Source organism: Capricornis sumatraensis, chromosome 14, assembly GCF_032405125.1.
Source record: "Capricornis sumatraensis isolate serow.1 chromosome 14, serow.2, whole genome shotgun sequence".
Taxonomy (NCBI): Eukaryota; Metazoa; Chordata; class Mammalia; order Artiodactyla; family Bovidae; genus Capricornis; species Capricornis sumatraensis.
Window position 1 is genome coordinate 14,621,768 of NC_091082.1, and position 12,262 is coordinate 14,634,029.

The 12,262-nt window shown below is 39.8% G+C and overlaps 1 protein-coding gene across 1 annotated transcript in view; it reads right to left on the minus strand.

Annotated features, from left to right (window-relative positions):
- Positions 1-1,187: 1,187 nt before the first annotated feature.
- The window catches only part of LOC138090487 (complement factor H-like), a 63,232-nt gene continuing 52,157 nt past the window's right edge, over positions 1,188-12,262 (minus strand). Inside the window, exons 13-14 of the mRNA XM_068986106.1 lie at positions 2,036-2,218; positions 1,188-1,601 (exon numbers count right to left, since the gene is read on the minus strand). Coding sequence (XP_068842207.1) covers positions 1,405-1,601; positions 2,036-2,218 — 380 coding nt within the window. The 3' untranslated portion in view covers positions 1,188-1,404. The remainder of the gene's footprint in view (positions 1,602-2,035; positions 2,219-12,262) is intronic.

The window sequence follows — 12,262 nt, forward strand, 5'->3', positions numbered from 1 at the left end:
AATCTATTTTAATAATAAAATTTTTATGATATTTAGAAATTTAAAATGTTTATAGTTAACTGATTTAAGCTTAATATGCTGTTTAAAATGTATGAACAGAAAAATCACCTTTCAGACTGGTGGTGAATGTTTCTAAAATGCTCTGTACCAGCAAAATCAGGAAAACGTTACTAGACCTGGAGTTTATTACCAAATTGATCTCTAAAGCTCCTGTTGTATCACTTTGCATATTTATTTTAGAAACTATTTTGAGGTTCAAAGTTGATATACACTGAAGAGAGAAAAATTCAAGAATTCATGTAAGTAAAAAGAAGTAAAACACCTTTTACACCGATTATCTGTGAATTCAACTCTAGCTATACTAAATAGTTTCTTACATTTCTTGCCAGTATTTTTCTATAAAAGTTATTCAGTGTTTAAAGCAGAGTGTCTGTGTGTGTGTGTATATTTAATGTTGAACTTTTAAATCACTTATATGCCATGTTATAGTAGTTATGCAATGTGATTGTCATTGTTCTTTATTTGAATTACATGTACTTTGATAAGCATCTTGTAAAATATTAAGAGATCCAACCAGTCCAGCCTAAAGGAAATCAGTCCTGAATGCTCACTGTGAGGACTGATGCTGAAGCTGAAACTCCAAAATACTGGCCACCTGATGTGAAGAGCTGACTCCTTTGAAAAGACCCTCATCCAGGGAAAGATTGAAGGAGGGAGGAGAAGGTGACGACAGAGGATGAGATGGTTGGATGGCATCACTGACTCAATGGACATGAGTTTGAGTAAGCTCCGGGAGTTGCTGATGGACAGGGAGGCCTGGAATGCTGCAGTGCATGGGGTCGCAAAGAGTCGGAAATGACTGTGTGACTGAACTGAACTGAAAATATTATGTATTTCATCATTTTTGGTTTATTCATCTACTGATGAGCAAAAGTAAGATAAACTACTTATATTTAATTGCTGACATAAGTATGACAGTTTGCTTTTATATGTTTGATAAGTGATATTATCAATATGTTGAATGTTTTCCATTTCATTCCACACTTTTTTCCCATGTCTTCTAAAACAGAGTTTCAGAAACACTCAGAAGTAATGGAGAAACCTTTAAGAAAGTTAGGAAACTGATGGATGGAAGGAGGCATGGAAGTGATTGAATCTCATTTCTTGCTGTAAATGTTTCATGAACAGGACACATAACATTTTGATTTGCCAAGTTTAATGAGGTACTTTTAAGAAGTGATTCATTGGACCCATCTCTCAATTACACTGTCCCCATAATATTTAACACAAATCTGATTTATGTTTCAAGATGAGTTTAAAAATATTGACAAAATAAACAAAATTGAATTAATAAGGAAAAATCTGAATACATGTACATATTTCAGTTTTACAACTGCATTTAGTCTATCCACACTGAGGATACACCACCTTTCCTCCCCGACAAGTTGTTCGAAATGTATGTAGTGCTGTCCGTGGACGATAACCATATCGACACGTAAATTCAATAGTATCCTCTGTTTTGGAGTAAAGTTTTTTATCGTGTTTCCATTTTAACTGTATGTGATGTTTTCTCATTGTTTCTTCTGAAATTACACATGCCTCTAAAATTAAAGAAAATTAACATCAACCTTTGAGTAATATGCAAATATTTTCTACAGAATTTCAGGGTTTCAAGAACTTTGGTTCAAAAATTCTTCCTCAAACCTTTTCCAAACCAATACACTTGAAATGTATAATGTAGGTTTCATCATATTTAAAAAATTAATGTTATAAGCATGAGATACCTTGTTTAGTGTAATCATTAAGTGTTATAAGATTCATAATGTCAGTTATCATATGAAGAGCTTTCATAAAGGAGCCATTGTTGCTTGAACATGAAGTTTTCTAACTTTATTTCTATATACAGATATTAATCCTTGGTGCACAAGCATTAACTGGTTGTTATTTAATCCATAAAAACTCTATTATAAACAGTTAAATATTATGCTGTGTACAAGGACTATCCCAGGATCCAAGAGAAGTTTAAAGCATTTACCTAAGCATTTTGGTGGTTCTGACCACTCTCCATTCCGACATACTACGTTTCTGTTTCCCTGAAGTTCATAGTAGGCCTGACACCGGTACTCAACAATCATTCCTGGAGAATATACCGATTGCAGGAGTGAGGTAATGTCTCCGTTGTCTATTGGTGGAGGAGGCCCACATTTTCCTTGAGAGTCTAAAAAATAATGGTGTTTGCTTTATTCAAAGACAACTCCTACAGTTTTAAACAAATAAAATAAAAATGCAGCCAAATATGTCATATCAAAACTTAAGATTTCTGATGACAGAAATGATTTATAGAAGGAATTTTAATCACTTAATCAGAAACACACATTTTAAGACCTTATTTTACTACCATGGAAGCACATATAGTACTTTAACGAATATGTCTGCTTTGCAGTGTCCTGATGTTCAAACATGTTTCCTTTCAGAGTATATGCTGGGAAGATGGATAGCTAATATTAAAAAAATTTCACCCTTTTATACAACATGTGGCAGTGCCTGTGAAAGGAAACTTTGGCTTCCACTTCTGGACAAGATGAGGTAAAAATATTTGTGCTTACAGCATTTGCTAAGTATTCCTTCTGCCATATAAAGGTCCTGAACATATTATAAAAACCAAAACAGATGACTGTGAAACAAGTAGTAAGTCAATCTGCTTAAGGACGTTGGGATTCAAAGAGTTACACTGAAGAGAGTCCTTGGGATCTTCATTTTGCCCTCTATGTACCCTGAATGGGCCACTGAGACAGGAACCCAGAAATAATACAAGTCCAGAAAAAAGAAAGTCTCATGAAGCAGTTGATCTCTTTAAGAAAAGGCCCAGAAAAGAGTAGCCTAGCAAGATACAAACAGTTTTCACAATACTGAATTAGCCTAGAAATACTACACTAAGTGTGCACACTAACTTCTTGTGTGCACCAGGACCCAGAGACCCAAAAGAGACTAAGCCAGAATTATGTCTGAGTGTCTCCTGCAGAAGTACGGGTGAGCAGTGCACTGCTACAGGTGCAGGGGCTCTGGGTGCAGTAGACTTCCGTATTGCATAAGCCCTCTTGGAGGAGGCTGCAATTAACTCCACCACAGAGCCACCAGAACCTACACAGGACTGCAGAAACAGACTCTTAGAGGGCACAAACAGAACCTTGTGCACAAAAGAACCCAGGAAAAAGAACCAGTGACCCCACAAGAGACTGACCCAGACTTGGCCGTCAGTATCTAGGAGTCTTCAGCAGAGGCATGGGCTAGTGGTGGCCTGCTGCAGGTTTGGGGGCATTGAGTGCAGCAGTGCATGCATAAGACCTTTTGAAGGAGCTCACCAGTATCCTCCTTATCTCCACCACTGTTTGGCCACAGGTCAAAAAACAAGGAGGGAACACGACCCCACCCATCAACAGAAAATTGAACTAAAGATTTACTGAGCATGGCCCCTTCCATCAGACCAAGACCCAGTTTAACCCTGAGTCAGTCTGTCTCATCAGGAAGCTTCCATAAGCCTGTTATCTTCATCCATTAGAGGGCAGACAGAATGAAAACCACAATCACAGAAAACTAACCAATCTGATCACACAGATAAGAGCCTTGTAAAACTCCATGAAACTCTGAGCCATGCCATATAGGGCCTTCAAGTTGGACGGGTCATAGCGGAGGATTCTGACAAAACGTGGGCCACTGGAAAAGGGAATGCCAAACCACTTCATTATTCTTGCCTTGAGAACCCCACGAACAGTATGAAAAGGCAAAAAAAATAGGACACTGAAAGATGAACTCCTCAGGTGGGGAGGTGCCCAATATGCAAGAGATCAGTGGAGAAATACTTCCAGAAAGAGATGAAGAAAAAGCAAAACAACATCCAATTGTGGGTGTGACTGGTGATGGAAGTAAAATCTGATGCTGTAAAGAGCATTATTGCATAGGGACCTGGAATGTTAGGTCCATGAATCAAGGCAAATTGGAAGTGGTTAAACAGGAGATGGCAAGAGTGAACATTGGCATTTTAAAAATTAGCAAACTAAAATGGACTTGAATGGGTGAATTTAACTCAGATGACCAGTGTATTTACTGCTGTGAACAAGAATCCCCAAGAAGAAATGCAGTAGCCATGATAGTCTACAAAACAGTCTGAAATGCAGTGCTTGTATGCAATCTCAAAAATGACAGAAGGATTGCTATTCATTTCCAAGCCAAACCATTTACAAGCACAGTAATGCAGGTCTGTGCCCTGAACAGTAATGCTGAAGAAGCTGAAGTGGAATGGTTTCCTGAAGACGTACAAGGACTTCTAAAAGTAACAAGCAAAAAGATGTCCTTTTCATCATATTGGACTGGAATGCAAAAGTGGGAGGTTGAGATATCTGGACTGACAGGCAAGTTTGGAGTTAAGAGTACAAAATGAAGCAGGAGAAAGAGTAACAGAGTTTTGCCAAGAGAACACACTGGTCATAGCACACACCCTCTTCCAAAAACACAAGTGAAAACTCTACACATGGACATCACCAAATGTGCATGGAAAACTCTACATACACATGGACAATACCCAAACCAGATTGACTATATTCTTTGCAGCCAAAGATGGAGAAGCTCTATACAGTCAGCAAAAACAAGACTGGGAGCTGACTGTGGCTCAGATCATGAACTCCTTGTTGCCAAATTCTGACTTAAATTGAAGAAAGATGTGAAAACTACTAGACATTCAGGCATGACCTAAATCAAATCCCTTACAATTAGAGTGGAAGAGACAAATAGATTCAAAGGATTTGATAAGACAGAACGCCTGAACAACTATGGACAGTGGTTCTTGACTTTGTACAGGAGGAATGGATCAAAATCATCACCAATAGAAAGAAACATAAAAAAGGCAAAATGATTGCCTCAAGAGGCCTTACAAATAGCTGAGAAAAGAAGAGCTGCTAAAGGCAAAGGAGAAAAGGAAAGAAAAATGATTCGAATGCAGTGTTCCAAAGAACAGCAAGGAGAGATAAGAAAGCCTTCCTTAGTGATCAGTGCAAAGAAATAGAGGAAAACAATAGAATGGGAAAGACTGGAGGTCTCTTCAAGAAAATTAGAGATACCAAGGACAATTCATGCAATGATGGACATGATAAAGGATAAAAATGATATGGTCCTAACAGAAGTAGAAGATATTAAGAAGAGGTGGCAAGACTACACAGAAGAACTATACAAAAAAAGATCTTCATGACCCAGATAGCCACAAAGGTGTGATCACTCACCTAGAGCCAGACATCCTAAAATACAAAGTCAAGTAGACCTTAGGAAGCATCACTGTGAACAAAGCTAGTTGAGGTCATGGTATTCCAGTTGAGCTATTTCAAATCCTAAAGATGATGCTCTTTAAGTGCTGCACTCAATATGCCAGCAAATTCAGCAGTAAACAAAGGTCTACAAAATGTCAATTTTCATTCCAGTCCCAAAGAAAGGCAATCCCAAAGAATGTTGCAACTACCGTACAATTGCATTCATCTCACACACTGAGTAATGCCCAAACTTCTCCAAGCTAGGCTTCAATAGCACGTGATCCATGAAATTCTTGATGTTCAAACTGGATTCAGAAAAGGGAGAGAAACCAGAGATCAAATTGCCAACGTCCATTGGATCATCCAAAAAGCAAGAGAGTTCCACAAAAAAATCCACTTCTGTTTAATTGCCTACACCAAAGCCTTTGACTGTGTGGATCACAACTGTGGAAATTAAATAGATGGAAGCACCTGACCTGCCTCTTGAGGAATCTGTTTGCAGGTCAAGAAGCCCCAGTTAGAATCAGACATGGAAGAAAAACTGGTTCCAAATCAGGAAAGGAGCACATCAAGTCTGTATACTGTTACCTGCTTACTAACTTATATGCAGAGTACATCATGCAAAATTCCAAGCCGGATGAAGGACAAGCTGGAATCAATATTGTCAGGAGAAATATCAACAACCTCAAATATGCAGATGGCACCACTCTTATGGCAGAAAGTGAAGAACTAAAGAGTCTCCTAATGAAAGTGAAAGAGGAGAGTGGAAATGTTAGCTTAAAAGTCATCATTCAGAGAACTAAGGTCATGGCATCTGGTACCATCACTTCATAGCAAACAGAAGGTGAAACAATGGAAACAGTGAGAGATTTTATTTGTGGGGCTCCAAAATCACTGCAGATGGTAACTGCAGCCATGAAATTAAAAGACACTTGCTCCTTAGAAAAAAGTTATGACCTACCTAGACAGCATATCAAAAAGCAGAGACATTACTTTGCTAACAAAATTCCACATAGTGAAAGCTATGATTTTTTCAGTCATCATGCATGGATGTGAGAGTTGGACTATAAAGAAAGCTGAGCGCCGAAAAATTGATGCTTTTGAACTGTGGTGTTGGAGAAGACTCTTAAGAGTCCCTTGGAATGCAAGGAGATCAAACCAGTCAATCCTAAAGGAAATCAGTCCTGAATATTCATTGGAAGGACTGATGATGAAGCTGAAGCTCCAATACTTTGGCCAGCAGATGAAAAGAACTGACTCTTTGGAGAAAACTCTGATGCTGGGAAAGACTGGAGGCAGAAGGATAAGAGGATAACAGAGGATGAGATGGTAGGATGGTATCATTGACTTGCTGGACATGAGGTTGGTTAAGCTCTGGGAGTTGGTAATGGATGGGAAAGCCTAGTGTGCTGCAGTCCATGGAGTTGCAGAGTCAGACATGACTGAGCGACTCAGCTGGACTAATTTAGTCTAGAAACACACGATGACAGAAACCTCAGACCAATCCTTTCCATGCCTTGATCTACAGGGTCCAAGGAAGCAGCCCCTATTTCCACCCACATAATGAGAGAACTCTTGAGAGTCCCTTGGACTGCAAGGAGGTCCAACCAGTCCATCCTAAAGGAGATCAGTCCTGGGTGTTCATTGGAAGGACTGATGTTGAAGCTGAAACTCCAATACTTTGGCCACCTCATGTGAAGAGTTAACTCATTGGAAAAGACCCTGATGCTGGGAGGGACTAGGGGCAGGAGGAGAAGTGGATGACAGAGTATGAGATGGCTGGATGGTATCACCAACTCGATGGATATAAGTTTGAGTGAAATCTCCGAATTGGTGATGGACAGGGAGGCCTGGCATGCTGCAATATGTGGGATAGCAGAGTCAGACATGACTGAGCGACTGAACTGAACTGAGCTGAATGATCGAATAAGAAACCTCTGTCCTTTCTCCTGGTGTCAGAGGAGGCCAGGTGGGAACCTTGGACTTCCACCCTACATGGCAGTAATGGAGGCCTATTTAATGAAGGAGACCAATAACATCCTTAGTCTCAAGATATAAAAGCTCAAGTGTCTGAATACAATTGAAAATCATTTATCAGACCAAAGTCCAGGAAAAACCTCCAAAGGGTAAAAGCAATTACCAGAAGACAACACTGAGGTGACACAGATATTGAAATCATTGGATGATGGCTTTTAAAAATCTAGTCCAATTGGTAGAACTAGAAAATCGATTAGAAAACCACATGGTTTGATAATATATTGCAGTTGGCAGAATGATCAACAAGTTTGAATATTAACTAACCTTGAAAATAGACTGAAAAGAAAATGGACATAGCTTCAAGGACCTGTGGAAGATAGCAAAGAAGGTTGAATATGAAGTTGAAAATAAAGAATAAGAGATAAAAAAATAATGTCTGAGTTCCCTGTGCCATCATTTTGTGATGGTCTAAATGGAAAGGAAATACAAAAGAATGGGGATATGGGGATATGTTTACATGTGTAGCTGATTCACTTTGATGTACAGTGAAACTAATACTCTACTGTATAGGAAATATACTCCAAAAAAATTTTTTTTAAATAATGGCTGATAATTTCTCAAATAGGGCATATGACTTAGCGACGAACCAAAAAGAACAACTACATGCTAAAACTGCTCACTTCAGTTCAGTCGCTCAGTCGTGTCTGACTCTTTGTGACCCCATGAACTGCAGCATGCCAGGCCTCCGTCTTCATCATCAACTCCCGGAGTTCACTCAGCTCACATCCATCGAGTCAGGGATGCCATCCAGCCATCTTATCCTTGGTCCTCCCCTTCTCCTCCTGCCCCCAATCCTTCCCAGCATCAGAGTCTTTTCCGATGAGTCAACTCTCTCATGAGGTGACCAAAGTACTGGAGTTTGAGCTTTAGCATCATTCCTTCCAAAGAAATCCCAGGGCTGATCTCTTTCAGAATGGACTGGTTCGATCTCCTTGCAGTCCAAGGGACTCTCAAGAGTCTTCTCCAACACCACAGTTCAAAAGCATCAATTCTTTGGCGCTCTGCCTTCTTCACAGTCCAACTCTCATATCCATACATGACCACAGGAAAAGCCATAGCCTCGACTAGACGGACCTTAGTCGGCAAAGTGATGTCTCTGCTTTTGAATATGCTATCTAGGTTGGTCATAACTTTCCTTCCAAGGAGTAAGCGTCTTTTAATTTCATGGCTGCAATCACCATTTATAGTGATTTTGGAGCCCAAAAAAATAAAGTCTGACACTGTTTCCACTGTTTCCCCATCAATTTCCCATGAAGTGATGGGACCGGATGCCACGATCCTCATTTTCTGAATGTTGAGCTGTAAGCCAACTTTTTCACTCTCCCCTTTCACTTTCATCAAGAGGCTTTTTAGTTCCTCTTCACTATCTGCCATAAGGGTGGTGTCATCTGCATATCTGAGGTGATTGATATTTCTCCCAGCAATCTTGATTCCAGCTTGTGCTTCTTCCAGTCCACCATTACTCATGATGTACTATGCATAGAAGTTAAATAAGCAGGGTGACAATATTCAGCCTTGATGTACTCCTTTTCCTATTTGGAACCAGTCTGTTGTTCCATGTCCAGTTCTAACTGTTGCTTCCTGACCTGCATACAGATTTCTAAAGAGGCAGGTCAGGTGGTCTGGTATTCCCATCTCTTTTAAAGTTGTCCACAGTTTATTGTGATCCACATAGTCAAAGGCTTTGGCATAGTCAATAAAGCAGAAATAGATGTTTTTCTGGAACTCTCTTGCCTTTTCCATGATCCAGCGGATGTTGGTAATTTGATCTCTGGTTCCTCTGTCTTTTCTAAAACCAGCTTGAACATCTGGAAGTTCACGGTTCACATATTGGTGAAGCCTGGCTTGGAGAATTTTGAGCATTACTTTACTAGCATGTGAGATGAGTGCAATTGTGTGGTAGTTTGAGCATTCTTTGGCATTGCCTTTCTTTGGGATTGGAATGAAAACTGACCTTTTCCAGTCCTGTGGCCACTGCTGAGTTTTCCAAATTTGTTGACATATTGAGTGCAGCACTTTCACAGCATCATCTTTCAGGATTTCAAACAGCTCAACTGGAATGCCATCACCTCCACTAGCTTTGTTCATAATGATGCTTTCTAAGGCCCACTTGACTTCACATTCCAGGATGTCTGGCTCTAGATGAGTGATCACAACATCATGATTATCTGGGTCGTGAAGATCTTTTTTGTACAGTTCTTCTGTGTATTCTTGCCACCTCTTCTTAATATCTTCTGCTTCTGTTAGGTCCATACAATTTCTGTCCTTTATCGAGCCCATCTTTGCATGAAATATTCCCTTGGTATCTCTAATTTTCTTGAACAGATCTCTAGTCTTTCCCATTCTGTTCTTTTCCACTATTTCTTTGCATTGATTGCTGAAGAAGGCTTTCTTATCTCTTCTTGCTATTCTTTGGAACTCTGCATTCAGATGCTTATATATTTCCTTTTCTCCTTTGCTTTTCACCTCTCTTCTTTTCACAGCTATGTAAGGCCTCCCCAGAAAGCCATTTTACTTATTTTCATTTCTTTTCCAAGGGGATGGTCTTGATCCCTGTCTCCTGTGCAATGTCACGAACCTCATTCCATAGTTAATCAGGCACTCTATCAGATCTAGCCCTTAAAACTATTTCTCACTTCCACTGTATAATCATAAGGGATTTTATTTAGCTCATACCTGAATGGTCTAGCGGTTTTCCCTACTTTCTTCAATTTGAGTCTGAATTTGGTAATAAGGAGTTCATGATCTGAGCCACAGTCAGCTCCTGGCCTTGTTTTTGTTGACTGTATAGAGCTTCTCCATCTTTGGCTGCAAAGAATATAATCAATCTGATTTCGGTATTGACCATCTGGTGATGTCCATGTGTAGAGTCTTCTCTTGTGTTGTTGGAAGAGGGTGTTTGCTATGACAAGTGCATTTTCTTGGCAAAACTCTATTAGTCTTTGCCCTGCTTCATTCCGCATTCCAAGGCCAAATTTGCCTGTTACTCCAGGTGTTTCTTGACTTCCTACTTTTGCATTCCAGTCCCCTATAATGAAAAGGACATCTTGTGTGTTAGTTCTAAAAGGTCTTGTAGGTCTTCATAAAACCGTTCAACTTCAGCTTCTTCAGCATTACTCATTGGGGCATAGACTTGGATAACTCTGATATTGAATGGTTTGCCTTGGAGACAAACAGAGATATTTCCAAATGGGATGGAGCTAAGAACTTAATGTCAAGATACATCATAATCAGTTCCTGTTGTGTTGTTCAGTCGCTCAATTGTTTCTGACTTTTTGCAACCCCGTGTATTGCAGAAAGCCCGGCTTCCCGGTCCTTCATTAACTCCCGGAGTTTGTTCAAAGTCATGTCCATTCTGTTGACCATGTCATCCAAACATCTCATCCCCTGATGTCCCTTCTCCTTCTGTACTTAATCTTTCCAATACCAGGTTCTTTTCCAATGAGTCAGCTCTTCTCAAGTGGCCAAAATACTGGCGCATCAGCTTCAGCATCAGTCTTTCCAATGAATATTCAGGACTGATTTCTTTTAGGATTGACTGGCTCGATCTCCTTGCATTCCAAGGGACTCTCAAGAGTCTTCTCCAGCACCACAGTCCAAAAAATCAATTCTTTGGTACTCAGTTATCTTTGTGGTCAAACATTCACATCCATACATTACTGCTTGAAAAACCCTAACTTTGAAAATATGAACCTTTGTTGGTAAATTGATGTCTCTGCTTCTTACCATGCTGTCGAGGTTTTCATAGATTTTCTTCCAAGGAGTCTTTTAATTTCATGGCTGCAGTCAGCATCCACAGTGACTGTGAAGCTGAAAAGAATGAAGTCTGTCACTGTTTCCATTTTCCCCCATTTTTGACAGTCAGTGATGGAACCCGATACCATGATCTTCGTTTTTTGAAATGGTTTTAAGCTAGCTTTTTCAATCTCCTCTTTCACCATTATCAAGAGGCTCTTTAGTTCCTCTTTGCTTTCTGCCATTAGTGTGATGTCATCTGTGTATCTGAGGTTGTTGGTGTTTTTCCTGGCAATCTTGATTCCAGCTTGTGCTTTTTCCAGCCTGCTATTTTGTGTGATGTTAAAGTACCAGGGTGATAATATACAGCCTTGACACACTCCTTTCCCAATTTTGAACCAGTTTGTTGTTCCATTCCAGTTCTAACTGTTGCTTCTTGACCTCCATACAGGTTTCTCAGGAGGCAGGCAAGGTGGTCAGGTATTCCCATCTCTGTAAGAATTTTCCACAGTTTGCTGTGATCCACACAGTCAAAGACTTTAGTGTAGTCAATGAAGCAGAGTGTTTCTTCAATCCCTTTGCTTTTTCTATGATCCAACGGATGTTGTCAATTTAATTTCTAGTTCTACTGTCTTTCTAAATTTAGCTTGTACATCTTGAAGTTCTCAGTTCACATGTTATTGAAATTTAGCTTGAAGGACTTTGAGTATTAACTTGCTAGCATGTGAAATGAGCCCAGTTGTGTTGTGGTAGTATGAACTTTCTTTGGTGTTGCCCTTCTAGAGACTGGGATAAAAACTGACCTTTTCCAGCCCTATAGCCATTGCTGAGTTTTCCAAATTTGCTGGAATATTAAGTGCAGTACTTTCACAGCATCATCTGTTAGCATTTGAAATAACTTAACTGGAATCCCATCACCTCCACTAGCTTTGTTTGTAGTGATGCCCTCTTGACTTCACACTCCAGGATTTCTGGCTCTAGGTGACTTGTGGTTATCTGGGTCATTAAGTCCTTTTCTGTACAGCTCTTCTGTATATACTTGCCACCTCTTCTTAATACCTTCTGCTTCTCTTAGGGGCATACTCTTTCTGCCCTTTACTGTGTCCATCATTACATGAAATGTTCCCTTGCTCCCTCTAATTTTCTTGAAGACATCTCTAGTCTTTCCCATTCCATTGCTTTCCCCTAGTTTT